The sequence below is a fragment of the Panulirus ornatus genome, chromosome 50, assembly GCF_036320965.1.
Source record: "Panulirus ornatus isolate Po-2019 chromosome 50, ASM3632096v1, whole genome shotgun sequence".
Taxonomy (NCBI): Eukaryota; Metazoa; Arthropoda; class Malacostraca; order Decapoda; family Palinuridae; genus Panulirus; species Panulirus ornatus.
In genome coordinates, this window is record NC_092273.1 from 9795925 (window position 1) to 9823424 (window position 27500).

Consider the following 27500-nt stretch of genomic DNA (forward strand, 5'->3'; position numbering starts at 1 on the left):
CAGCCAAGAATGAATAAGGTTCGAGGAACAAAGGAATTATGACAAAAACATCACAAATAAATCGAAGGATATATATACATACTTCCGATAATTTCATATATATATATATATATATACACTCCCGATAATTTCATATACTCATTAAAGACAGAAAATGATAAGTCCATTTTCAAACTGTAATACTATAAAAACTATGAGTGGAATAGTGAATAAAATACATGACTATATGTGAAATACAGAGCGTCAGATTTTAAATGATTAACATATACCATTAAACAATCGAGTTCTTTATTTTTTTTCTAGAACTCACACACTAGTACGGTGGAAGCAACTGAAATAACATTATGAAAAGACAGTAGAAAACGAGAATCATTAAAAAATAAAAATAAAAAGCTGGCTTTGCGCGTGAGTCTTACCCCGTCATACGATGTTGAGTCCTATGACAAAGTGAAAATCCAATGCTTGACCGTGGTGTGTCCCCGTGGCATAATGGAGAACTAACGTAGTGCCGATTTTTATGAAAGGAGACATAGGTGAACTATGCCCTTTTACATTGCAAGCCGCCCCCGTGTCATTCCGCATTGATCGGCAAAGGACATTAAATAATTTCAAGAAATATGCCCTGCGAAGGTGCATTTTCTGGTCGGTATGATTACCTGAAGTTAGAGACATTCTTAGATTTTAAAGGATTATGCAAAATGAGCGCCACAATTCGTAATAGCAGTTAATATCTAAAGGGAAAAAAACAAAACAAAAAAAAAAACTAAGTTCTCCGTCACGTGACCCTTCGTAACGCGCTGCCAGCCGTATGATACTCCACCCCAAGAAGCCCCGAGGGTATATGCAGTCCACCAGTGCAGCTTAATCATTTATTCAAATTAATTAATTCAAATTTGTTATATACTATACCGTCCAGGCCCGTGGCTTAGCATGACGACAGCACCACAACCTTACATCACGTACATTCAAATCTTACACACACACACACACGTCCATGTTTAATAGAATGTTCCATTACATTTTTTAAAAAAAATAAAAGAAAGTTTACGTGAACTGGAAACGGCTCGTCTCCACCGGATTTTTCCGGGGGGGGGGGGGGGGATTGTACCCAATGAACCATGCTCCATCCAGCCGCGTCCTTGATGCTATTCCCAGGACAGACGTCTGCCTCTCTCTCTCTCTCTCTCTCTCTCTCTCTCTCTCTCTCTCTTGCCGGCGGGCGGTGCCTCACGTGCTCAGGCTCTGGCCCTGGGTCCCCCTCTCCATCACTTCCCGTGCCCCGCCTACCCCACCTAACCCCCGAACCCCCAACCTCTCAGCGCCGTCGTGGGAGAGGGAGGAGAGGGAGGGAGGAAACCCTTGACGTCAACTTGGTTTCAATTTCAGAGAACATCGGTCACAGCTAAGCGTCACTTGTTGCCACAGTAGCGACTGTAATCTACCTGATCAGCTCCCCTCCCCTCTTCTCTCTATCCCCCCCTCACACACAGACACATACACACACACACACACACACACACAAGGGAGATAGGGGTACCCCACGAGTGTGGAAAGCCTCCCCACCAACCCTTCCTCCTCCTCCTCTCCCCATACTGTAAAAAATGGGGCCCCGAGAGAGTAAAATCCCCTCCCCTTACCTTACAATTAGCTAATTACACAAGATATGAAGCCCCCGAGAGTGTAAACTCCCTCTCCCCCCGTGCCCCGTACAAATAGATAATCGTAGAACCCCCTTCCCCCGTGCCCGTATAGATAGATAATCACACAAGATATGGGGGGGCCCCCTACGAGTTTAGAACTCCCTCCCTCCATCTACACGAATGGGTAATCACAATTAAGCAAACACGCAATTACACACACACACACACACACACACTAAACCCATAATCTAAGACAGTTTACCGCTTGGCGTACATAGGCAGGCTGGCGCAATGGTGATGGGGGGGCCATACACTCTACAATAACTATTACTATTCACAAAATGGCCATATCTTGAACTAAACCAATTTCGTACAGATCGCAACTGTCCATATCAGTTCTTAAGACTATGGTTTGTACTTATTTCTCTCTCTCACACACACACACACACACACACACACACACACACACACACACAAACACAAAAGAAAATAAAACAAATATAAAACACATCAGATCAATGGAACACGTTATGGTGAATATTGGATGCAAAAAAAAAAAAAAAAACCATAGGGATCAAAAAGTTGCCAGCGATCATAATATTATTGTCAAGATATCGCATCGTACGGCTTTTGCGAGACAAACACATAATCTGGGGGCAAAAAACGCCCCGTGTGTGTGTGTGTGTGTGTGTGTGTGTGTGTGTGTGTGCACACTCGTGACCCGTCATCAAAGAACACAACCGACCAAACCACAAAACACATCGCCCGCGCTCCCTGAAACACACAACATGGCTCCATTTCACCCCATTTTCTAATTCTTAAAAAAAAAAAAAAAAAACGATCAAATAACGCGACAGATGGGTATAAACAATGCTCCCTATTGAAGAAATGATCCGTTAAATACAGGTGGAGGCGTCCACAGGTGCTGTGGGACAAAGACGAGCTCAGGAACTGGAGATAAAGATGAAAGAACAAAGATCTAAGAACACGAGAGAGAGACACAGAGGAGGCTTAGGACCACAGCGATATGGAGACAAGAGAAGTGGGAGGACACAGCACCTAAAAAAGGGCAAAGATAAAACAACATAGCAGGAAATTAGCAGATAAATCACTGAATGTGTTTGTGTGGAGAGAGAGAGAGAGAGAGAGAGAGAGAGAGAGAGAGAGAGAGAGAGAGAGAGAGAGAGAGAGAGAGAAATTCTCGCTAGGTCCAAGCATGGATAACCCGGGTTCCTTCCTGTCAATGACAAGAGCCCGTTCTCTGACGTGCCATTACGGGCACAGGTCGTGTGTGTGTGTGTGTGTGTGTGTGTGTGTGTGTGTGTGTGTAACGTAGACAAAGGGGTGGAAATGATGACGCAGCGACAGGAACTTGCAGAGAGGCGGGTAGGAAACAGCAGCAGCAGCAGGAGCCCCCCACGGGGAGAGGACTTTACCAACATGATCTCCCACCCCTCACTCACTCCCCGCTGGACAGCACCTGCCTGGTAGGGCGGGATCCCTTCCCTGACACGCACCTCAGCCACCTCCTCCCTCCTCCGCGTCCACTGTATACAGTAAACTCCCCACTCGCACCTCAGCCACTTCCTCCCTCCTCCGCGTCCACTGTATACAGTAAACTCCCCACTCGCACCTCAGCCACTTCCTCCCTCCTCCGTGGCCACTGTATACAGTAAACTCCCCACTCGCACCTCAGCCACTTCCTCCCTCCTCCGTGTCCACTGTATACAGTAAACTCCCCACTCGCACCTCAGCCACTTCCTCCCTCCTCCGTGTCCACTGTATACAGTAAACTCCCCACTCAGTACACAGTACTGTCTTTTTTTTACGTAAGATTTGAGGGGAAAAGAATCAAAGTCTCTGGGAAATGATAAGAACATCGGCAATTATAAGCTTCGTCTCCCTTAACTCCTATATCCTCTCACTTAAGTAATACAATCCTTTTCCTTAAGTCTTGCATCCCCTTCCTTAACTTTTATATCGCCTCCCTTAACTCTTGCATCCACTCCCGTATATCTTGTATCCTCTCCCTTAACTCTTATATTCTCTCCCTTAAATCTTGTATCCTCTCCTTAAATCTTGTATCCTCTCCTTTAATCTTGTATCCTCTCCCTTAAATCTTGCATCCTCTCTCCTAGTATCCTCAACTACAATAATCCTGCATCGAACAGCTCTTAGCTCATTTTACATCTACAGAACCATGTATCGTATCATCTTAGCTTGATTTCAGCGCTTGCCACCCGCCTGTAGTATCCCGTGGTCTGACCTGACATTCCACTTTATGTCTGTCCCAAAACAGGGACATTTTCCATCCCTAACAACCCACGGGCAATGAAAATATATATATTGTGTATCCTCAGCCACCCAAATCTCCCGCTAGGTACGTGCTGCCATCTATCGGGCGTCCATCTCAACGTAGCCTATGCGTGTTTATGAACACTTATCTACTTTTCCTCACTTTTATATAGTCCCAATCTAATCATCACTTAACGTCTATTTCATTTAGGGTGCATTGGTCATTATTACATTACAAGGTTGGTATTAGTCGCCCTAAAGAGCTTCATTACTAATAAAGATACTAATCTATAAGAAATGAGCGTGTCTTCTTTTTATATACAAAAATCTTTCTAAAATCTTCGCCAGTCAGTTTTTGATGACGTCCAAAAGGCAATCTATCACACACACACCCGTCCGTGAGCTGCAAAGTTGACACGAATAATTAACTAATGAGGCACCCGGGATAGAAAAAAAAAAATTCCGTTCGCATCCCAGAAATTTTCTGTGTTGATAAGGATGCATAAGAAAACGAAAAGGACTCACGCGCCAATCATGTCAGTGACTTACAAATGCGTTTCAACTCTCTCTCTCTCTCTCTCTCTCTCTCTCTCTCTCTCTCTCTCTCTCTCTCCCCTGTGCTCTGAGTTCGTCCTAAAAACTTTTATAAAGATGTTCACTTTACCCCCCAGAGCGGCTGGAGCACAACTTCTCCCGAAAAGCCGACTTTCCCCGAGTGTTTGTTCGCGTGAGCTGCGAAGACTGTCTGGTCCGGCCAGGCAATTATCTCTCTCTCTCTCTCTCTCTCTCTCTCTCTCTCTCTCTCTCTCTCTCTCTCTCTCTCTCTCTCTAATCCGCACTTTTTCATACTTGGTTACAAATCATTCTGCGTTTTTTTTCTCTTTTTCCCCTAATGACACCGAACGTTTTAAAGAATCTCTCTCTCTCTCTCTCTCTCTCTCTCTCTCTCTCTCTCTCTCTCTCTCTCTCTCTCTCAGGATTGTTTATGTAGCAAAGCAAGATGTTTGTGTTGCAAGGCAGGATCGTTTCTGTAGTAAAGCAAGACTGTTTGTGTTGCAAGACAGGATTGTCTGCGTTGCAAGGCAGGATTGTTTGTATTGCAAGGCAGGATTGTCTGCGTTGCAAGGCAGGATTGTTTGTGTTGCAAGGCAGGATTGTCTGCGTTGCAAGGCAGGATTGTCTGCGTTGCAAGGCAGGATTGTTTGTGTTGCAAGGCAGGATTGTCTGTGTTGCAAGACAGGATCGTCTGTGTTCCAAAGCAGGATTCACTGTGTGTTGCAAAGCAGTATTGTCTGTGTTGCAAAGGAGGAATTACTGAGCAGTGAATTCTGGTACGAAGCAGGATTCCCCTGTGTTGCAGAGAAGAATTTTCCTCTCTCCCCCTTTTGACCTCCTACGATAAGGTCATGACCCGTCGTGACACAAGTCAGGACCATCTCGACGTCCTGCCCCAGGTGAGGAGAGGCTTCGAGGTGACCAGCAGGTGCCCCGCTGCTGCGGGGGCCCCACGGGAAAAAGCCGAATGTACCTCCCTCACCCCTCACCCCGTCTCGCGGCACAGCTGGGTGGCTCCTCCTGGGGAAGTTAACTCTAGACAGGACGGGCAAGGGAGAGAGGGAGAGAGAGAGAGAGAGAGAGAGAGAGAGAGAGAGAGAGAGAGAGAGAGAGAGAGAGAGAGAGAGAGAGAGAGAGGGCCAGCTCCCTGGACCGCCACTTTTATAACCCCCTGACATGTGCTTGGGGGCCAGAGAGAGAGAGAGAGAGAGAGAGAGAGAGAGAGAGAGAGAGAGAGAGAGAGAGAGAGAGAGAGAGAGAGAGAGAGAGAGAGAAATATCAATAACATGGGAGGGAGAACACAGCCCCCCCAGCAGGGATTGCGTTATCACGTCTCCTCCTGCTTGTGCACATGCCAGGAGGAGGAGGAGAAAGAGGAAGAAGAAGAGGAGGAGGAGAAGAGGAGGAGAAAGAGGAAGAGGAGAAGGAGAAAGAGGAAGAGGAGAAGGAGAAAGAGGAAAAGGAGAAAGAGGAAGAAGAGGAGGAGGAGAAAGAGGAGGAGGAGAAAGAGGAAGAGGAGGAAGAAGAGGGTGAAGAGGAGAAAGAGGAAGAGGAGAAAGAGGAAGAAGAGGAAGAAGAAGAAGAAGAAGAAGAAGAAGAAGAAGAAGAAGAAGAGGAGGAGGAGGAGGAGTTGGAGGAAGAGGAGGAGTTTTAGGAAAACAAAGGAGACGAGGGAAACAAACTAAATCCATCACCAACCCAGCAAAAAACATAAATGCATCGACAAGCCGATCATCAGCTCCAGGATAAACATATGCTATCTACCACCTCCTACACTGTGGCATCAACCAACATGCTGTAAGCACACACACACACACACAACACACACGCAACACACACACACAACACACACACACACACACACAACACACACACACACACACACACACACACACACACACACACACGAAGACGCATCATCATCCGTTGCCAGTGAAACTCAAAAGCACACACACTACAGTGATGGGGAAAAGAACCAAGAACCATTTCTCTGGTGGATAAACAAACGCGCGGATCAATATTTCCCGATCTTAGTTTCAGAAGCCAACGAGCGGGTCAATACTTCCAGGTGATCTCAATATCAGAAGCCCAACGCGAAGGTCAATATTATTTCCCGAATATATCGATATTTGAAGCCAATGCGCGGGTCAATATTTCCCGAAGATCTCAAATATCAGAAGCCCGATGCGAGGTTCAGTATTTGCCGAAGATCTCAAATATCAGAAGCCTAATGCGAGGGTCAATATTTCCCGAAGATCTCAATATCAGGGTCAACATTTCCCGAAGATCTCAATATTTGAAAGCCCAAACTCCCGCCACTCAGTTGCCAGACTGAAAAATACACAGCTGAGGTATTACATTACTGGGAGGTCATAATAGTTACCAGGTAACTAATCATACAAGAGCTTTTAAAGATTAGGGTGAGCTGGATATTCAGAATCTTTGGATCAGCACGACGTCACGTGATTGCTCATAATATAGTGTTGTTGGAACTGAAGATCAAAACAAACTCACCTAAACGAAAATCTGACAGAATTTCAAATAAACCAAATCAAATCACAAAGCTGAAAGAACAAATCAATTCATCAAACAATTACTTGATATATATATATATATATATATATATATATATATATATATATATATATATATATATATATATATATATATATTTGGGGATAGGGGATTAAGAATACTTCCCACGTATTCCCTGCGTGTCGTAGAAGGCGACTAAAAGGGGAGGGAGCGGGGGGCTGGAAATCCTCCCCTCTCGTTTTTTTTTTTTTTTAATTTTCCAAAAGAAGGAACAGAGGGGGGCCAGGTGAGGATATTCCAAAAAAGGCCCAGTCCTCTGTTCCTAACGCTACCTCGCTAACGCGGGAAATGGCGAACAGTTTAAAAGAAAGAAATATTTTAGTATCTAACGTTGACATTTCAAATCATTTATCAATCGAGAGCCAATTAATCCAAATTGCACAACTGCTGAAACTGCTACACAACAACGGGTTGATGTATCTTGCAAACAACACCTGGAAATATAATGACATTTGTGAAATATATATACCATAATATTGAATAGAAAATGGGAGTTTATATACTGAAGGTCCACCACCGACCGTCAACCACTGTTGCCAGAAGAAAACAGCTTTGAGGAACCCTCTCCCTCCCTCCTTTTTCCCCCAGTAGCGCGTAGTGTTGCCACCGCCGAAACCACTAACCCCCGTTCACCAGTGCTGCCAAAAAAGAGACCTGCAAACCCGACACAGATCCCCCTTCCCCCCCTTTCTTTTTTTTCCTGATTTTTGTGTGGGAATAAAAGGAATAATTAGGTATATATTCGGTATATAAAGGCCCTTTTGTGAGTCTCTTCCTCTTCCTTCGTTGGTAATGACAATGACCCTCCCGGAAAAACCATGCCACCCACACTCAGGGGGTTTATGTAGTCCCCTCACCCCACCTCACCAACACCACCATCCCCTCCTCCTCCTCCTCCTATCCTCTCCTCTCTTCCTCCCACTCCTCCCTAACCATGGCCTCACTTCATCCTCCTCCTCCTCCTCCTCCTATCCTCTCCTCTCTTCCTCCCACTCCTCCCTAACCATGGCCTCACTTCATCCTCCTCCTCCTCCTCCTCCTATCCTCTCCTCTCTTCCTCCCACTCCTCCCTAACCATGGCCTCACTTCATCCTCCTCCTCCTATCCTCTCCTCTCTTCCTCCCACCCCTCCCTAACCATGGCCTCACTTCATCCTCCTCCTCCTATCCTCTCCTCTCTTCCTCCCACTCCTCCCTAACCATGGCACTCACTCCCTTCCTCCTCTTCCTCCTCCTCCTATGCCACTTCAGGTGCTCTCTTGCAGCCTCTGGTACGACACTTGGGTCCAGACAGACATTAGAAAACGGGGTTTGTTTTTTTGGGAGGTGGGAAAGGTATGCTCGGTGTACGATTCCTTCCCAGGCTACCTGAGGGAAGGGAGTGGGGAAAGACTGGGGTCTGACGCTGACCTAGGTGTTGCGTGACCTGTCGAACCTACGGAAAAAGGGTGTGTGACCCGCTCTATGACCAGGGAAGAGGGTGTGTGACCTGCTTTATGAACTACGGTCCCTGGGGGGGTAGGGTGACAGACCTGCAGACATGAACGCAGGATTCATGACCTGATTTGTGACCTGAAGACATGAGGACGTATGACCTGATCAGTGACCTCCATCCTTATGGCAGGTCAAGTGACCTGCAAACCTGAGAACAATTTGACCCTCAGGTAAGATGTGAGTGACCTGCTCTGTGGCTTTACGACCTATAAAAGGAATGAAAGAGAGGTCAAGGTGACGACCTCCTCTATGACCTGAAGAGGAGCGGGAAGAACATCCTGGTCTGTGATGACCTGCAGAGGCGAGGATCGCAGACCAGACCTACAGAGAAAGACCTCATGAATGTCCGAGGGAGGAGGAGGAGGAGGAGGAGGAGCGTCCTGGTCTACGAACGACAGACAGGGAGAAAAAAAAAGTTGATTCCGGGAAGGAAAGGGGCGCGTCGAACGACCCCATTCCACGTACTGCGACAGGAGGAGGAGGAGGAGGAGGAGGAGGAGGAGGAGGCCCGCGTGTCTTGTTCGTGCAGATGGAGAGGGTCCTGCACGTCAAAGACCTCGAGAGAGGAGCAGAATATCCTACTCGAAGATCTCTGTGGTCCTGGTCGTCAAAGGCCCCGAGCAAAGAAGAGAATATCCTCCTTGAAGACCTCAAGTCCTGCACGTCAAAGAGACCTTGAGAGAGAGAGAGAGAGAGAGAGAGAGAGAGAGAGAGAGAGAGAGAGAGAGAGAGAGAGAGAGAGAGAGAGAGAGAGAGAGAGAGAGAGAGAGAGAGACTTGAGAGAGAGAGAGAGAGAGAGAGAGAGAGAGAGAGAGAGAGAGAGAGAGAGAGAGAGAGAGAGAGAGAGAGAGTTGAGAATATCCTCCTCGAAGATCTTTACATCCTGCGCCTCAAAGGCCTTGAGTAAAGAAGAGAATAAACCTTCTTGAAGACCTTACGTCCTCTTAACCAATAACCCCGAGAGAAGATCAGAATATCCAACACTGTGAAGACCTTAATCTTCTGCTTGTCAAAGACCTTGAGAAAGGATGAGAATGTCCCTCCTCGAAGACCTTTATGTCCTGCACACCAAAGACCACGAGAGACTGAGGGGATAAGAATGACTGCCTCTGCAACCTAGGGAGACCATGAGGCCCGCGTTCCACGATCAACAAATGGATACGGTGACTCCAAGTGGTGTGTGTGTGTGTGTGTGTGTGTGTGTGTGTGTGTGTGTAAAGCACGTCCCCGTCCCACGTGCGGGACGTTATCCCGAGGGAAGGCAAGTCCACCTCCCCCTCACCAAAGACGGTCTGACACTCGTCCCCCTCCTCCTCCCTCCCTCCCCTTGGATGCCTGCTCCTCTGACCCACTTTAGCTACACGTGGGTCCGCCACCTTCACCACAGACGGCCTTAAAGGTACAGTCCAGACGTGATTGGCAACACTGGCTCACGGGCCTTTAAAATGTGGACCAAACATCTTTAGACAATTGCTCCCTGGGCCTTTAAAATGTGGACCACACATCTTCAGACAATGGCTCTTGGGCCTTTCAAATGTAGACCACACATCTTCAGACAATGGCTCCTGGGCCTTTAAAATGTGGACCACACATCTTCAGACAATGGCTCCTGGGCCTTCAAAAATGTGGACCAGACATCTTCAGACAATGGCTCCAGGGCCTTTAAAATGGACCACACATCTTCAGACAATGGCTCCTGGGCCTTTCAAATGTAGACCACACATCTTCAGACAATGGCTCCTGGGCCTTTAAAATGTGGACCAAACATCTTCAGACAATGGCTCCTAGGCCTTTAAAATGTGGACCAAACATCTTCAGACAATGGCTCCCTCGCCTTTAAAATGGACCAGACATCTTCAGACAATGGCTCCTGGGCCTTTAAAATGTGTACCAGACATCTTCAGACAATGGCTCCAGGGCCTTTAAAATGTGTACCAGACATCTTCAGACAATGGCTCCCTCGCCTTTAAAATGTGTACCAGACATCATCAGACAATGGCTCCCTCGCCTTTAAAATGTGTACCAGACATCTTCAGACAATGGCTCCCTCGCCTTTAAAATGTGTACCAGACATCTTGAGACAATGGATCCTGGGCCTTTAAAGACAAAATGTGCCAGACACAGTATTAAAAAATGTTCCCATCTACCCTCTTGCACTTTCTTGCCACCACACTCATAATTAATGAGACAATATCGTGAGTTATGAGTGGTGCATCTGTGTCCATCATCTGTACTTGTCTGCCTTCCTGTTTGCCTACCTACCTCCTTGTTTGCCTAACTGCCTAACTGTTTACCTACCTGCCTCCCTGTTTGCCTGCCTACCTCCCTCCCTGTTTGTCTACCTATCTACCTCCGTTTGTCTACCTACCTATCTGCCTCCCTGTTTGCCTACCTACCTAACTGCCTCACTGTTTACCTACCTATCTCCCCGTTTGCCTACCTACCTGTTCCCTGTTTACCTTCTTACCTGTTTGCCTGCTCACCTACCTACCTCAATGTTTGCCTGCTCACCTACCTACCTCAATGTTTGCCTGCTCACCTACCTACCTCAATGTTTGCCTGCTCACCTACCTACCTCAATGTTTGCCTGCTCACCTACCTACCCCAATGTTTGCCTGCTCACCTACCTACCTCAATGTTTGCCTGCTCAGCTACCTACCCCAATGTTTGCCTGCTCACCTACCTACCCCAATGTTTGCCTGCTCACCTACCTACCTCAATGTTTGCCTGCTCACCTACCTCAATGTTTGCCTGCTCACCTACCTACCTCAATGTTTGCCTGCTCACCTACCTACCCCAATGTTTGCCTGCTCACCTACCTACCTCAATGTTTGCCTGCTCACCTACCTACCCCAATGTTTGCCTGCTCACCTACCTACCTCAATGTTTGCCTGCTCACCTACCTACCTCAATGTTTGCCTGCTCACCTACCTACCTCAATGTTTGCCTGCTCACCTACCTACCTCAATGTTTGCCTGCTCACCTACCTACCCCAATGTTTGCCTGCCTGTCTGCAAGTCTCTCGCCTGATGGTAAACAAGGACTTTGGGTAAACTGACGTCACATGGTAATCTCGCGGGACAAAGGACTGTCTGGCGATTATGAGGCCAACCCTTAATGTTTGATATTTCTAACAGCAAAGATCGCGAGGAGGAGGAGGAGGAGGAGGAGGAGGAGGAGGAGGAGGAAGGGGGGGAGGAAGAAGAAGAAGAAGAAGAAGAAGAAGATGAAGAAGAAGAAGAAGAAGAAGAAGAAGATGAAGAAGAAGAAGAAGAAGAAGAAGAGGAGGAGGAAGAAGAAGAAGAAGAGGAGGAGGAGGAGGAGAGGTTTCAGGTCAGTCGCGCTCAGATCTTAGTGAGTGGATTAAAGAGGACCCGATTAAGTCATCTACGAGCGAGAATCAATTGATAATAAAAGAGACTGCCAACTGGAAGTTGGCACAAGTGAATGATGATCAATTGGATCGGAAACTATACCATCACCACACACACACGCACACACAGTTCGAGGTTTCTCCTCCTCCCACCACCACACCAGAAGCGTAACAGACCTCACCACGAGTCAGCCTGGGCCTGCTAGCGCCTCAGGTCGAGCCCACATGGGTTCAAATTCTACCTCCATGCGGTTAAAGTCCGCCCCACAGGCAATCCCAACAGTTCTTCATCCTCATCCTCCTTCCCCCCTCGGAGCTTGGTGTTAAATGGATACGCAGACTTAGGTCGGGATGCGCGTGTGCGTATACATAGGAGTTAAAGAATATAATACATATGTATATGCAAAGTTAAGAGGCGGGGCAACATGAGTGGAAAACTCCCTCATCGTCACACACACACACACACACAGGTAAACATAACCTCTCTCTCTCTCTCTCTCTCTCTCTCTCTCTCTCTCTGAAATCGATGAGGTGAACCCCCCCTCACCAGACTCTACCCCCCCATCGTACCTCACACATTCCTACATTACCGTAACTTGGCCAGACAATGCCAACGACCAGCCCCGGCGTAGCACACTGCTGGGGGGATTGAGAGAGAGAGAGAGAGAGAGAGAGAGAGAGAGAGAGAGAGAGAGAGAGAGAGAGAGAGAGAGAGAGAGAGAGAGAGAGAGGTACCTATATATGTGGCGCTTCACTCTCTCCCTCGATCTCATTTCTCTACCTCATGAATGAGACGCCTCACTCCCTCCCTCGATCTCATTTCTCCACCTCATGAATGAGACGCCTCACTCACTCTCTCCCTCGATCTCATTTCTCTACCTCATGAATGAGACGCCTCACTCCCTCCCTCCCTCGATCTCATTTCTCCACCTCATGAATGAGACGCCTCCCTCCCTCCCTCCCTCGATCTCATTTCTCTACCTCATGAATGAGACGCCTCACTCTCTCCCTCGATCTCATTTCTCCACCTCATGAATGAGACGCCTCACTCCCTTCCTCCCTCGATCTCATTTCTCCACCTCATGAATGAGACGCCTCACTCCCTCCCTCCCTCGATCTCATTTCTCTACCTCATGAATGAGACGCCTCACTCACTCACTCTCTCCCTCGATCTCATTTCTCCACCTCATGAATGAGACGCCTCACTCACTCTCTCCCTCGATCTCATTTCTCTACCTTATGAATGAGACGCCTCACTCTCTCCCTCGATCTCATTTCTCTACCTCATGAATGAGACGCCTCACTCCCTCCCTCGATCTCATTTCTCTACCTCATGAATGAGACGCCTCACTCCCTCCCTCCCTCGATCTCATTTCTCCACCTCATGAATGAGACGCCTCACTCCCTCGATCTCATTTCTCCACCTCATGAATGAGACGCCTCACTCACTCCCTCCCTCGATCTCATTTCTCCACCTCATGAATGAGACGCCTCACTTACTCCCTCCCTCGATCTCATTTCTCCACCTCATGAATGAGACGCCTCACTCCCTCCCTCGATCTCATTTCTCCACCTCATGAATGAGACGCCTCACTCCCTCCCTCCCTCGATCTCATTTCTCCACCTCATGAATGAGACGCCTCACTCCCTCCCTCCCTCGATCTCAACTCTCCACCTCATGAATGAGACGCCTCACTCCCTCCCTCCCTCGATCTCATTTCTCCACCTCATGAATGAGACGCCTCACTCCCTCCCTCCCTCGATCTCATTTCTCCACCTCATGAATGAGACGCCTCACTCCCTCCCTCGATCTCATTTCTCCACCTCATTGAATGAGACGCCTCACTCCCTCCCTCCCTCGATCTCATTTCTCCACCTCATGAATGAGACGCCTCACTCACTCTCTCCCTCGATCTCATTTCTCCACCTCATGAATGAGACGCCTCACTCACTCTCTCCCTCGATCTCATTTCTCTACCTCATGAATGAGGACGCCTCACTCTCTCCCTCGATCTCATTTCTCTACCTCATGAATGAGGACGCCTCACTCCTCCCTCCCTCGATCTCATTTCTCTACCTCATGAATGAGACGCCTCACTCCTCCCTCCCTCGATCTCATTTCTCCACCTCATGAATGAGACGCCTCACTCCCTCGATCTCATTTCTCCACCTCATGAATGAGACGCCTCCCTCAGATCTCATTTCTCCACCTCATGAATGAGACGCCTACACACACAAACCGTCCACAACACCTCACTCCTCCCCTCGATCTCATTCTCCACCTCATGAATGAGACGCCTCACTCCCTCCCTCGATCTCATTTCTCCACCTCATGAATGAGACGCCTCACTCCCTCCCTCCCTCGATCTCATTTCTCCACCTCATGAATGAGACGCCTCACTCCCTCCCTCCCTCGATCTCATTTCTCCACCTCATGAATGAGACGCCTCACTCCCTCCCTCTCCCTCGATCTCATTTCTCCACCTCATGAATGAGACGTGTTAACCCTTCCCTCATGCAAACTCAGCGACCCAGCAAGAAGGGACAGCAACATCCTAAATTTGGCTTGTGTGGGATTCATATTGGCTCAGTCTAATATTGCGTAGTCTCTCCTTACAACCCGAGTCTTAATTGCGTATGAGTAATCTGATATACGCCTTAATTGCGTATGAGTAATCTGATACACGTCTTAATTGCGTATGAGTAATCTGATATACGCCTTAATTGCGTATGAGTAATCTGATATACGCCTTAATTGCGTATGAGTAATCTGATACACGTCTTAATTGCGTATGAGTAATTAAATACGTCTTAATTGCGTATGAGTTATCTGATACACGTCTTAATTGCGTGTGAGTAATAAAATACACGTCTCAATTGCGTATGAGTAATGTGATACACGTCTTAATTGCGTATGAGTAATGTGATACACGTGTTAATTGCGTATGAGCAATCTGATCTGTCTTAATTGCGTATGAGTAATCTGATACACGTCTTAATTGCGTATGAGTAATCTGATACACGTCTTAATTGCGTATGAGTAATCTGATATACGCCTTAATTGCGTATGAGTAATCTGATACACGTCTTAATTGCGTATGAGTAATCTGATACACGTCTTAATTGCGTATGAGTAATCTGATATACGCCTTAATTGCGTATGAGTAATCTGATACACGTCTTAATTGCGTATGAGTAATCTGATACACGTCTTAATTGCGTATGAGTAATCTGATACACGTCTTAATTGCGTATGAGTAATCTGATATACGCCTTAATTGCGTATGAGTAATCTGATACACGTCTTAATTGCGTATGAGTAATCTGATACACGTCTTAATTGCGTATGAGTAATCTGATACACGTCTTAATGCGTATGAGTAATCTGATACACGTCTTAATGCGTATGAGTAATCTGATATACGCCTTAATTGCGTATGAGTAATCTGATATACGCCTTAATTGCGTATGAGTAATCTGATACACGTCTTAATTGCGTATGAGTAATCTGATACACGTCTTAATTGCGTATGAGTAATCTGATACACGTCTTAATTGCGTATGAGTAATGTGATACACGTGTTAATTGCGTATGAGTAATCTGATATACGCCTTAATTGCGTATGAGTAATCTGATACACGTCTTAATTGCGTATGAGTAATCTGATATACGCCTTAATTGCGTATGAGTAATGTGATACACGTGTTAATTGCGTATGAGTAATGTGATACACGTCTTAATTGCGTATGAGTAATGTGATACACGTGTTAATTGCGTATGAGTAATCTGATACACGTCTTAATTGCGTATGAGTAATGTGATACACGTGTTAATTGCGTATGAGTAATCTGATACACGTCTTAATTGCGTATGAGTAATCTGATACACGTCTTAATTGCGTATGAGTAATCTGATACACGTCTTAATTGCGTATGAGTAATCTGATACACGTCTTAATTGCGTATGAGTAATCTGATATACGTCTTAATTGCGTATGAGTTATCTGATACACGTCTTAATTGCGTATGAATAATCTGATATACGCCTTAATTGCGTATGAGTACTCTGATACACGTCTTAATTGCGTATGAGTAATCTGATACACGTCTTAATTGCGTATGAGCAATCTGATACACGTCTTAATTGCGTATGAGCAATCTGATACACGTCTTAATTGCGTATTAGTAATCTGATACACGTCTTAATTGCGTATGAGCAATCTGATACACGTCTTAATTGCGTATTAGTAATTAAATACGTCTTAATCGCATATGAGTAATCACATACACGTCTCAGTTGCGTATGAGTAATAAAATACAAGTCTTAATTGCGTATGAGTAATAAAATACACGTTTCAATTGCGTCTTAATTGCGTATGAGCAATCTGATACGTCTCAATTGCGTATGAGTAATCTGATACACTTGTTAATTGCGTATGAGTAATGTGATACACGTGTTAATTGCGTATGAGCAATCTGATATGTCTTAATTGCGTATGAGTAATCTGATACACGTCTTAACTGCGTATGAGCACTCCGGCATAGGTCAGGTCAGCATACAAGGACTCCTCTATAATGCTCTTCGGTTCTGCTTGAACTTCCGATCAGAAATAATCATTTGGGATTCGATTCGATTCAAACCCTCTTCCAGGATGGTTACGCAGGCGGTGATGGCCGGGTCAAGTGGCGTCTCTCTCTCTCTCTCTCTCTCTCTCTCTCTCTCTCTCTCTCTCTCTCTCTCTCTCTCTCTCTCTCTCTCGTTTCCTGTCCTTTGCCTTCCTTACACCTCCTTCCCTCCCTTTCCTTCCCTTCCATCAGGATAACACAATCAGAATCAGAATACACGGGGGACGGGGAGCATATATATATATATATATATATATATATATATATATATATATATATATAGTTGATCGACCTCTCTCGACTACTACCACTGGCGACTCCCAAGGGGGAGTTCCTGACCTCAGTGGAAATTACGAACCTTGAAGCACCACCATCCGGAGCAGATGTCAGCGAGGCAACAGATGTGGTGCGTGTGGGGCGACAGGTGTGGCTGCAGATGACGACAGGTGTGCGTGCGTATGAGTGACAGGTGTGGCTACAGATGACTAAAGGTGTGCGTGCGTGTGGGGGTGACAGGTGTGGCTGCAGATGACGACAGGTGTGCGTGCGTGTGGGTGACAGGTGTGCCTGCAGATGACGACAGGTGTGCGTGCGTGTGGGGTGACAGGTGTGGCTGCAGATGACGACAGGTGTGTGTTCAAGGAGGGAGAGGGGGTGGGTATGCGTGGTAAGTGTGTGTGTGTGTGGGGAGGGAGACCTTCTCCTTCTCCCACCTTTCTCTTCCCATGAAGGACACACTATCTCCCTAACCCCACCACCTTATTCTCCCTCTTTCCACGCAACCCCGTCCTCCTCCTCCTACCTCATCCGTCCCGTGTGGCATAACATCACCTCACGATCAACATCGGTGCATCGAACGCGTCGCTTCCCTGCCTCCGCCACGCACAGCAGCAGTAGCAGCAGCTCCTCCTCCTCCTCCTCCTCAAGGATCTCCACACGTGCGGATTCCCCCTCCTACTGCCATGAAGGTCGTCCTCCAATGAAGGGGGACATTAACCTTGAGACTGACATAGGGGGGAAATCCGGCAATATAACTCTCTCTCTCTCTCTCTCTCTCTCTCTCTCTCTCTCATCTCTCTCTCTCTCTCTCTCTCGTTTCCTGTCCTTTGCCTTCCTTACACCTCCCTCCCTCCCTTTCCTTCCCTTCCATCAGGATAACACAATCAGAATCAAGAAATACACGGGGACGGGAGCATATATATATATATAATAATATATATATATAATATATATATATATATATATATATATAGTTGATCGACCTCTCTCGACTACTACCACTGGCGAACTCCAAGGGGGAGTTCCTGACCTCAGTGAATTACGAACCTTGAAGCACCACCATCTGGAGCAGATGTCAGGGAGGCAACAGATGTGGTGCGTGTGGGGCGACAGATGTGGCTACAGATGACGACAGGTGTGCGTGCGTGTGGGGTGACAGGTGTGGCTGCAGATGACGAAGGTGTGCTCGTGTGGGGGGTACAGGTGTGGCCTCCCCAGATGAGACAGGGGGTGGTGGGGGGTTTAAAAGGGGTGGGCTGGTTTAGGGGTGCTGGGTGGGGTACAGGTGGGGCGCAGATGCGACAGGTGTGTGTTCAAGGAGGGAGAGGGGGGGGTTGCGTGGTAAGTGTTTTTGTGTGTGTGGGGGGGGGAGCCTTCCCCTTTCCCCCCTTTCTCTTCCCATGAAGGACACATATCTCCAAACCCCCACCATTTTTCCCTTTTCCCCCAAAAACCCCCGTCCCCTCCTCCTACCTCATCCCCCCCGTGGGCAAACATCACCTCCGTCAACATCGGGCATCAAAAACGCGTCGCCCCCGCCTCCCCCACCACCAGCAGTAGCGCGCTCCCCTCCTCCCCCCTCCTAAAGGATCTCCACACGGCGGATTCCCCCCAAATGCATGAGGTCGTCCTCAAATAAAGGGGGATTTTAACCTTGAGACGAATAGGGGGGAAAACCCGGCAATATAACCTTCTCCCCCTTCTCTCTCCCCTTCTCCTCCTCTCTCTCCTTCTTTCCTCTCTTCCTCAGGGGCGGGGGGAAAAAGAAAAGGGGGGCCCCGCCCCCCCCTAATTAGGCCAACCAAAAGCGGTGACATTTGCCCCATACGGACACCCACTTACTCAGCGCTTTTACCAGTGGGCTTTTCCAAGTCAAGTTACGGACTAATTTATTTCCTTTCAAATGATTTTTTTTGTTCCCCTGATGAAAATAAGACATTTTTTACTAGTAACCCACCCCCCTCTTACGTCAAAAAAAATTACAATTAATTATTTTATTTTTTTTAAATAAAATTAATATTTATATATAATCCCTTTTCTTGTGTGTGTGTAATGGCCTTGGTTCTTTTTCCTCTCCCTTCTCCCAACTGTCGAACGTGGAGGGCGGGGTTCATCCATCACCCGAGCCGAGACTTTAGCGGTTAAGGTTATGCAACGGTGGGACGGCTGGTGAGGGTGAGGATGCGTTCTACTGAACCCTCTTTCCTTCCTCCTCCACCAGCACGAACAGCTTAGCTCCCCGTGCACCATAGGTGTGAGAGAGCGAGACACACCCGTGCACCACAGGTGAGAGAGACAGACACCCACCCCCTAACCTCACACATCCAGCACAGACGGAGGCATGCGAGTAGCCAGGCCTGCTAGCAACACCGTTCGTGCAACCACACCACACCTGAGGCCGAGGTGGAAAGACACACATGCGGGTAATGTGTTGAAGAGAAGAACACCTCACGTGCACCACGACCTGTCTGTGAAGCCTCGAATCCCTCCCTCCCTCTCTATCTCCTTCCCTCCCTTTTTTTCCTCCCATAAAAAAATAAATGAATACACAAAAACAGAATTCCAACGACGGTTCTACCAACCCTGCCCATTTCCTAACCCCCAGGTTCACCAGTGTGTCGTTCAAACGAAAAGGCTTTAGCTTCTATTTTTGGCGATTTGGGGATAGATTGATTTTGGGGGGGGGGAAAAAAAAAAAACGCGCCGGTCATTCAAGGCAAACACTTTTGGCCCTTTTTTTATCCAGGCAAACACCTGACCCTCGTCATACAATGGCTGAAATCATTCTGGAGGTGTCCCAGTAACGACCTCCCCCTCCCTTTGTTGTCTATCCTTCCCACGTTCTCCCACACAACAGGACGACATAACCCATCCAGTGCACCTCATATGACTCACCTCCTCTCCGAATCACTGACCCCCCTCAATGTCTTTTCTAAGATACGATGAAATCTCCCGCTGAAGAAGAAGTCCTCCTCCTTATCACCTCTCCTGGTTCTTCCCACGCCGTCCTTATCATCTCTCCAGTACCTCCCTGATAAGAAAAAAAAGAAAATATGTCGGATCTCCCGACAGTGTGAGCGAGGCCATGAAAGACGACCGCGCGTCACCGGTGGGACGATAAGGGAAAGACGTTGTTGACATTACTCACCGTGATGATGCAGTTAGCCAGCACGATGACCCAGCCCCAGCCCCCGTCAGGAGGCACCATGTTCTCCGGTCTCAGGCGGCTTCTAGAGGTCTTCTTGAGGGCGCCTCCGCCTCCTTCTTCACCCTTCTTCGGCCCGCTCACCTGGTCGCTCGCCTCGACCCAGCCCCCTCCTACGGGAACAGACAAACCGTCTCAGATCAACAGCTTCGACCAAAGGTCTCTGGGGTCGATCCAAGGCTACAACAACTGTATTAAGACGTAGTACAATTATTCAATACATATATATATATACAACATCTAAAGTGGAATGATCAACCTGGTGACCTAATACATTGCTTTAGAAGAGAAAAACTGGAAGTTAAAGGTCACTACTGGAACTCTGGGTCAGAGGAACTAGAGGGTCAGTGGAACTTGGATGTCAGTGGAACTTGGAAGGTCAGTGGAAGTTGGGAGGCCAATGGAACTTGGGAGGTCAGTGGAAGTTGGGAGGCTAGTGGAAGTTGGGAGGCTAGTGGAAGTTGGAGTCAGTGGAACTTGAAGGTCAGTGGCAATTGGAAGGCCAGTAGAACTTGGGAGGCCAGTGGAACTTGGGAGGCTAGTGGAAGTTGGAGGTCAGTGGAACTTGAAGGTCAGTGGCACTTGAGAGGTCAGTGGAAGTTGGGAGGCTAGTAGAAGTTGAAGGTCAGTGGAACTTGGAGGTTAATGGAAGTTGAAGGTCAGTAGAACTTACAGGGTAATGGAACTTGGAGATCAGTGGAACTCAAGAGGTTCACGGAACTTGAAGGTCTACTAGTAGAACCAGAAGGTCAGCGAGTGTGGTACGTGGGTGAGGAGGGTGTCATACAAACCACCTGGGCTCCAGAACATCACACCGACCAACTAAACTCCACAGTAAACATACTTCCTCATCTCCAACACTTACGTAAAGACATTCAAGGAACTCCTACCTGAAGATTACCTTCCGTGGTCAAAACAAATATATTTGGGTATTCTTTCGATCTTTATTCTTCCGGGGTGCCGATATTCGACAAGGCCCAGTCTTTATGAGTTTACATTTGCTACACCACAGGATCTAAATTAAGTTTACCTCAACAAAAACCGAACAGGATAAAGACTTTTTATAATAAAATATTATATATTATATATATTATTTATTTATATTATATAATATATATATACTATTATTAATATACATTATATATTTGTCGTGTCCCCCCCGGTTAGCGAGGTAGCGCAAAAAACAGACGAAAAATCCCCAACCCCCCCCAATACAAGGTATATACAAAAAGCTACACAGCAGTATCATCCCTATACATTTCAACGTAAACATAATTATACACTTGTCTACTCATACTTGTGCCTTCATCCCTCTGTGTCCCCCGAAAACATAAAATGGATTCTAATAACTAGTTCAGGTTAGTGATTCTAAACTGGGGAAAGGTTGTGATTTAAACTGGGCAAGGTTGGTGATTCTAAACTGGGCAAGGTTGGTGATTCTAAACTGGGCAAGGTTGGTGATTCTAAACTAGATAATCTCGCTAATTTGAGCTAGTTCATGGCAGCGATTCTAAACTAGACAAGGGTCGATGATTCTAAACACCTAGTGAAGCTCGAGGGTGATTCTAGACTCCAGAGACAGACAGAACAAGACAGACAGACAGCCAGCAGACAGACCCACCTCCCACCCACACACACACACCACCCCGTGCACCGTCGCGCCACAGCGAGTCAAAAACATTATATAACACTTGAGAAAGTTTACTTCTTCGCTCCACCACTGACGTCATGGGTTGTTTACCTTCCTACCACACCTTGCTACAACCACCGCAACCTCCTTCTCCCCCCCTCCACCCCACAACCCGAAAAAAACAAAAAAAGATCGTTAAGTTTACGGGGCAGCCTTGGGGGGGGGGGGGGGTCGGGAGGGGAAGGGCGGGAGGAGGAGGTGTGTTTGAGTTTACCTCTCCGTCTCCCCGACATCGCCAGGAGTTGTTTACACTGCTGTGTTTGTTTGCAGCCTGAAGGTTTTTTTTTTTTTCTTTTACTGTTTGTTTCCCGCCTATGAAACCTATGAAACAGCTGGTGTCGGGTTAATTTTATTTACGAGTGTATCATTAATTTTTATGAGGCCAGAGAGAGAGAGAGAGAGAGAGAGAGAGAGAGAGAGAGAGAGAGAGAGAGAGAGAGAGAGAGACTGGGCCAAACACATAACACATATATATATATATATATATATATATATATATATATATATATATATATATATATATATATATATATATATATATATATATATATAGTATCAAGACAATTTAATTTATTAAAAACAGCACATACAGTTCTTGTCAATTAAAGAAAATTTAACTGAACTCATCCTTATGTCAAACCAAGTTTTCCCAAACATCTACACAGGTTTACTGTTTACACCCTCGTAGAAACCTGGTTTACGTAAACCACACCAGAATATCAACAGTTTGTCCAACGCTAAACCTATTCAGCCAAGCATCAGCAGTGTATACCACACTACCCTAATGCATTAATAGTTTACCGGAAGACTAGTTTACCAAGCCCTAGCGTCAACAGTCTATACCACACTACCGTAATGCATTAATAGTTTACCTGAAGACTAGTTTACCAAGCCCTGGCGTCAACAGTCTACCACACTATCGTAATGCATTAATAGTTTACCTGAAGACTAGTTTACCAAGCCCTAGCGTCAACAGTCTATACCACACTACCCTAATGCATTAATAGTTTACCTGAAGACTAGTTTACCAAGGCCTAGCGTCAACAGTCTACCACACTATCGTAATGCATTAATAGTTTACCTGAAGACTAGTTTACCAAGCCCTAGCGTCAACAGTCTACCACACTATCGTAATGCATTAACAGTTTACCTGAAGCTTACTCTACCAAGGCCTAGCATCAACATAGTTTGGCTGGCAGAGTAAACCAGCCCCTCCTCCCCGGCTACCAAAGCATGAACACCACGACTCTACCAAGAGGACCACCCCTCCTCCAGGGGGAGGAAGCAATCTGAAAATAGCAATACTGGCCTGGTGACCATCCGCAGGCAGGCGGCGGCGGAGGAGGAGGAGGAGGTCGGGAGGGGCAGTGCCTGCTGACGAAGGAGGAGGAAGAGAGGGTTTGGCAGGTACGGTGCGCACTGACGGGGGAGGAGGAGGCTAAGAGGGACGGTGCCTAGTGACGGAGGGGGAAGAGGAGGAGGAGATCGGATAGGGTGATGCCTAGTGACGGAAGAGGAGGAAGCTGGGAGGGGTCAGTACCTACTGACGAAGGAGGAGGAGGTCGATAGGGATGATGCCTAGTGACGGAAGAGGAGGAAGCTGGGAGGGGTCAGTACCTACTGACGAAGGAGGAGGAGGTCGGAAGGGATGATGCCTAGTGACGGAAGAGGAGGAAGCTGGGAGGGACAGTGCCTAGTGACGAAGAAGGAAGAGGAGGAGGAGGAGGTCGGAAGGGATGTTGTCTACAGACGGAGGAGGAGGAGGAGGAGGAGGAGGAGCAGCAGCAGCAGCAGCAGCAGCAGCAGCTAAGAGGTTGTGAAAGCATTACCATCACCGTGATGGTCCAACGCACTTCAGTGCTCTTCATATCTCGTGTGCATGACGACACACCTCGCCGTGCATCTCACTGTGTCCCTGGCAAGCCTCACGTCGATCTCCCCACTCCCTTGGGGGCAAGACGGGGACCCCAGTCCTCACGGCCCCGTCGGGAGAGAAGGTGGGAGGGGAGGACATTCCTTACCTGGTGGAGGGTTGGAGTTGTGGGTCTTGGCGTCCATGACCATAGCTACTGTCCAGCGGCGGGACCTGCCGGGCGAGGCGACGCTCGTAATGACGGCGGCGCTGACGGAGGCAATGATTCCGATGATAGGGTCCTCCCACTACCACCACCAACACCACCGCTACCACCACCACTCAACTTCATCGGTTACTTCGACGGGCCATTCTGGAAGAGGAGAAAAAAATATATATATATAAATCAATCAGACACGTCGAGATCAGCTCAATACAGGAAGGGCATGACAGTGTGAGGAGGAGAGGGTTACATACGACTAGAGGGAAGGGTGTTGGGGAATGCACTCAGCCATGGGGGCCAGGAAGGGTGTTACCACATACCTGAAGAAGTGAGGGAGGTGGGGCGTGACGCAGTCAGCAGTATAGGGGGGAAGGGAAGGGAAGGGATGAAGCTAAGGGAAATCGTTGCCTACATATCACTTTACTCACACACAATGTACGTGACGAACATTCACGATATCATCTATTTTTCCGAGTCCTTATCGTCACCCCTTGAATTGGGGGACGCCCCTTACAGTCACCCTTTTGCTTTGGGAGTAGGCGCCCCTTATCTTTTTCCCCTTTGACATTGGAGTGGGCCCCTTTCATTTCCCTTGACAGGGGAGTAGGACGTCCCTTATCAGTCATCCTTGACATTGGAGTATAAACCTCTTTTTTACTTTTTTTTTTAAAAAAATTTCTAAAACACGGTTAAACCCCGTTTGGGGCGGCCTTCTTCTCCAACACTGCTTCCCCCTTTGGGCCCCCACATCTCCTGCAGGCCCTCAAGGTGGAGAAAAGGGTTTGCTTCCCCCTCACGCCCACGTGTGTAGGCGAGGGGGTGAGATGGGTGAGGAAGGATGCCGTTTTGTGCGCCCCCACCCCCAGGATGTTTTCAGCCCATAGAAAGAGCTAAAACCCCTCCTTGCTCAGGGGGTCAAACGTGCTTTCCCCTTTCCATTTTATAGAAAAGGGTGAAACCCTATATGGGGATGTTTCGTTCTCTTCTCTTCTCTCGATGGGTGTGTTGTGTGTGTGTGTGTTATTAATATATATTATATATTAATTATATATATATATATATATATATATATATAATTTATATATATATTATATATTAAAACCCAGTGCCATTCTATCGAAAACCCTTTGGGGGGATAAAAAAGTGGATTACTGTGGGTTGGCCGCAGCCAGGGTCGAGACTTAGCGCTCGACCCCGTGAAAATCAACGATTTTTCCCCTTTCTTCCAAATTATTTAAATAAATGCTTTCATCATGATGACTAATCCATTGATTCCTCCAACATCCCTCTTCAATTCGGCCCGTTCTTCTGTCCCTTGAACGGCATTTCGTCTCAGGTTTGGAGGGGGAATCTCCGTGGTGGTGGGGGCAGACGAGATCTGGTTAGGTTTGACGCCTCCAGTACCTGCCCAGTTTTTCCGCTCTGGACAAACCACGCCACTGCAGTGGCCAACAGGTGTGTACCTCTGAACTCCTGTAGAAAAGACGTGGGGGAAAACCCAAGGGGAATAAGTGCTACATGTCAGAGGAGGTCACAGCGGGTACACCCGTGTCTAAACCCCCGTTCGAACCCCAACACCGGACCCCTTGGGTACCACAAGGGGGTGCGATTTTAGCCGGGCGTTCTTTGACAAAAAGGACACTTCATTGCCTCCCAAAAGTCGCCCCTACCTGACCCCTAACCTCCCAAAACGTCGCCCCTACTGACCACAACCCCTCCAAACGTCGCCATATGACCCCAACACACCAACACGTCCCCACGATGCCCACACACACACCAAAGTCGCCGATGACCAACACCCCAACACGTCCCCATACCCGCCCAACACCCCAACACGTCCCCCTACCTGCCCAAAGCAACTCAACAGTCGCACTCCCTGACCAACACACCCCAAAGTGCCATCCCTGACCTGCACCCCCAACACGTCCCCAAACCGCCCAAACACACTCCAACACGTCGCCACTACTGCCTACCCTCCAGGTGCAACCTGCCACACCACCACACGTCGCCATTCCTGATCACACCCAAAACCGTGCCCTCCTGACCCACACTCCAAAGTGCCCTCCCTGACCACACACCCCAACACGTCCCCAAATACCTGCCCCACACCTCCAACACGTCCCCATACCTGCCCACACCCCCTCCAACAGTCCCCACTCCGACCATGCACACTCCAACACGTCCCCATACGACCCCACAACTCCAACAGTCCCCAACCTGCCCCACCAAACGTCCCCCACTACCGCCCAACCACCAACACGTGCCCTACTGACCACACACACCAACACGTCGCCACTCCCTGCCCCCCAACCCACCCCAACCGTCGCCTACCCGACCACCCACTCAAAAAGGCCACTCCCTGCCAACACACTAAACGTCGCCACTACCGCCCACACACTAACACGTCCCCACTCCCTGACCACAACACTCACATCCCCACTAGACACACCCCAAACGTGCCATACCGACCAAACCCCAAACCGTCCCCCACTACCTGAACACACACACTCCAACACGTCGCCACTACCTGCCCAACAAAACCCCAAACACGTCGCCATCCGACCATAAAACTAAACCCGTCCCCATATGAAAACCCCATCTGTCCCCACTTAAAAAACATGTAAAAACCAAAGAGTTACCACAAAAAGGCCCGAGGCCCTTTTTACCACACGCCACAAGAGGTACCCAGCCCCACCCAGACCCCGTCCCAAACACCCCCAAAGGGCCCCGTCCCAAAAGCACCACCACAGAGCCCGTACCAAACCCCAAACCCCCGGCCGTACCAAAGCACCACCACAGAGCCCGTACCAAAGCATCACCACAGAGCCCGTACCACAGCACCACCACAGAGGCCGTACCAAACCACCACCACAGAGCCCGTACCAAAACCAACAGAGCCCGTCCAAGCTCACCCAGGGGGCCCGTACCACAGCACCACCACAGAGCCCGTACCACACCATCACCACAGAGGCCGTACTACAGCACCACCACAGAGCCCGTACCAAAGCACCACCACAGAGCCCGTCCAAGCCCCACCCGAGCCCGTACCCACGCATCTACAGGAAAAGAAAAAAGGCACCCCCTTTGAGCAAGAAAAAACCAAACCGCCCCAAAAGATAGGTTCTAAGGGCCGTCATTAGCATGTCTGTTATCTTCCTCACCATGATATGGAAATACCAATTAAGATACACTTGCTCTTTTATAGTGTTAATCAGTCTTCGTTGCCCCACCCCCAAAAAAACCGATGACTAGGCCCCCCCGTTGTAAAATACAAGCTTGATCCACATTTTTAATAAATTGAAACAAAATATAAAACCCCCAAAGGCTCGGCGTTACGAATGAAAACTTTAAAAAATTAAAAACCCACTCACCCCTTCCTTCACCACTTACGAATCGATTCCCTCCTTTAAAAGACACTTTAGATTTAAAGGAATCTTCCTAGATTAAAAACAAACACCAACACAAAACAAACACCCCACAACAAACCCACCAAAAGTCACAAATTTGAGCCGTTTTCCAGACAGTGATGTAGAAAATGTCGGGCATGGCGTGAAACCTTTTTTCCCTTTTCCAGGTCTCTGACCTCAACATGTTCCTCCTTTTTCTCTCCTATGGAAGACACCACCAAAACACAACCAAACCCCAAAAACCAACACACCACCACACAACACACA

General features: G+C 47.8%; 1 protein-coding gene across 2 annotated transcripts in view; it reads right to left on the reverse strand.

Annotated features, from left to right (window-relative positions):
* The window catches only part of LOC139764583 (monocarboxylate transporter 9-like), a 204747-nt gene that overhangs the window by 19901 nt on the left and 157346 nt on the right, over window positions 1-27500 (reverse strand). The window contains exons 4-5 of one of the 2 annotated variants that reach the window (XM_071691388.1): window positions 23773-23976; window positions 20005-20174 (exon numbers count right to left, since the gene is read on the reverse strand). In XM_071691388.1, coding sequence (XP_071547489.1) covers window positions 20005-20174; window positions 23773-23815 — 213 coding nt within the window. In that variant the 5' untranslated portion in view covers window positions 23816-23976. Of the gene's footprint in view, window positions 1-19751; window positions 19888-20004; window positions 20175-23772; window positions 23977-27500 lie in introns of those variants that run through there. The other variant, XM_071691389.1, reaches the window with a different exon arrangement.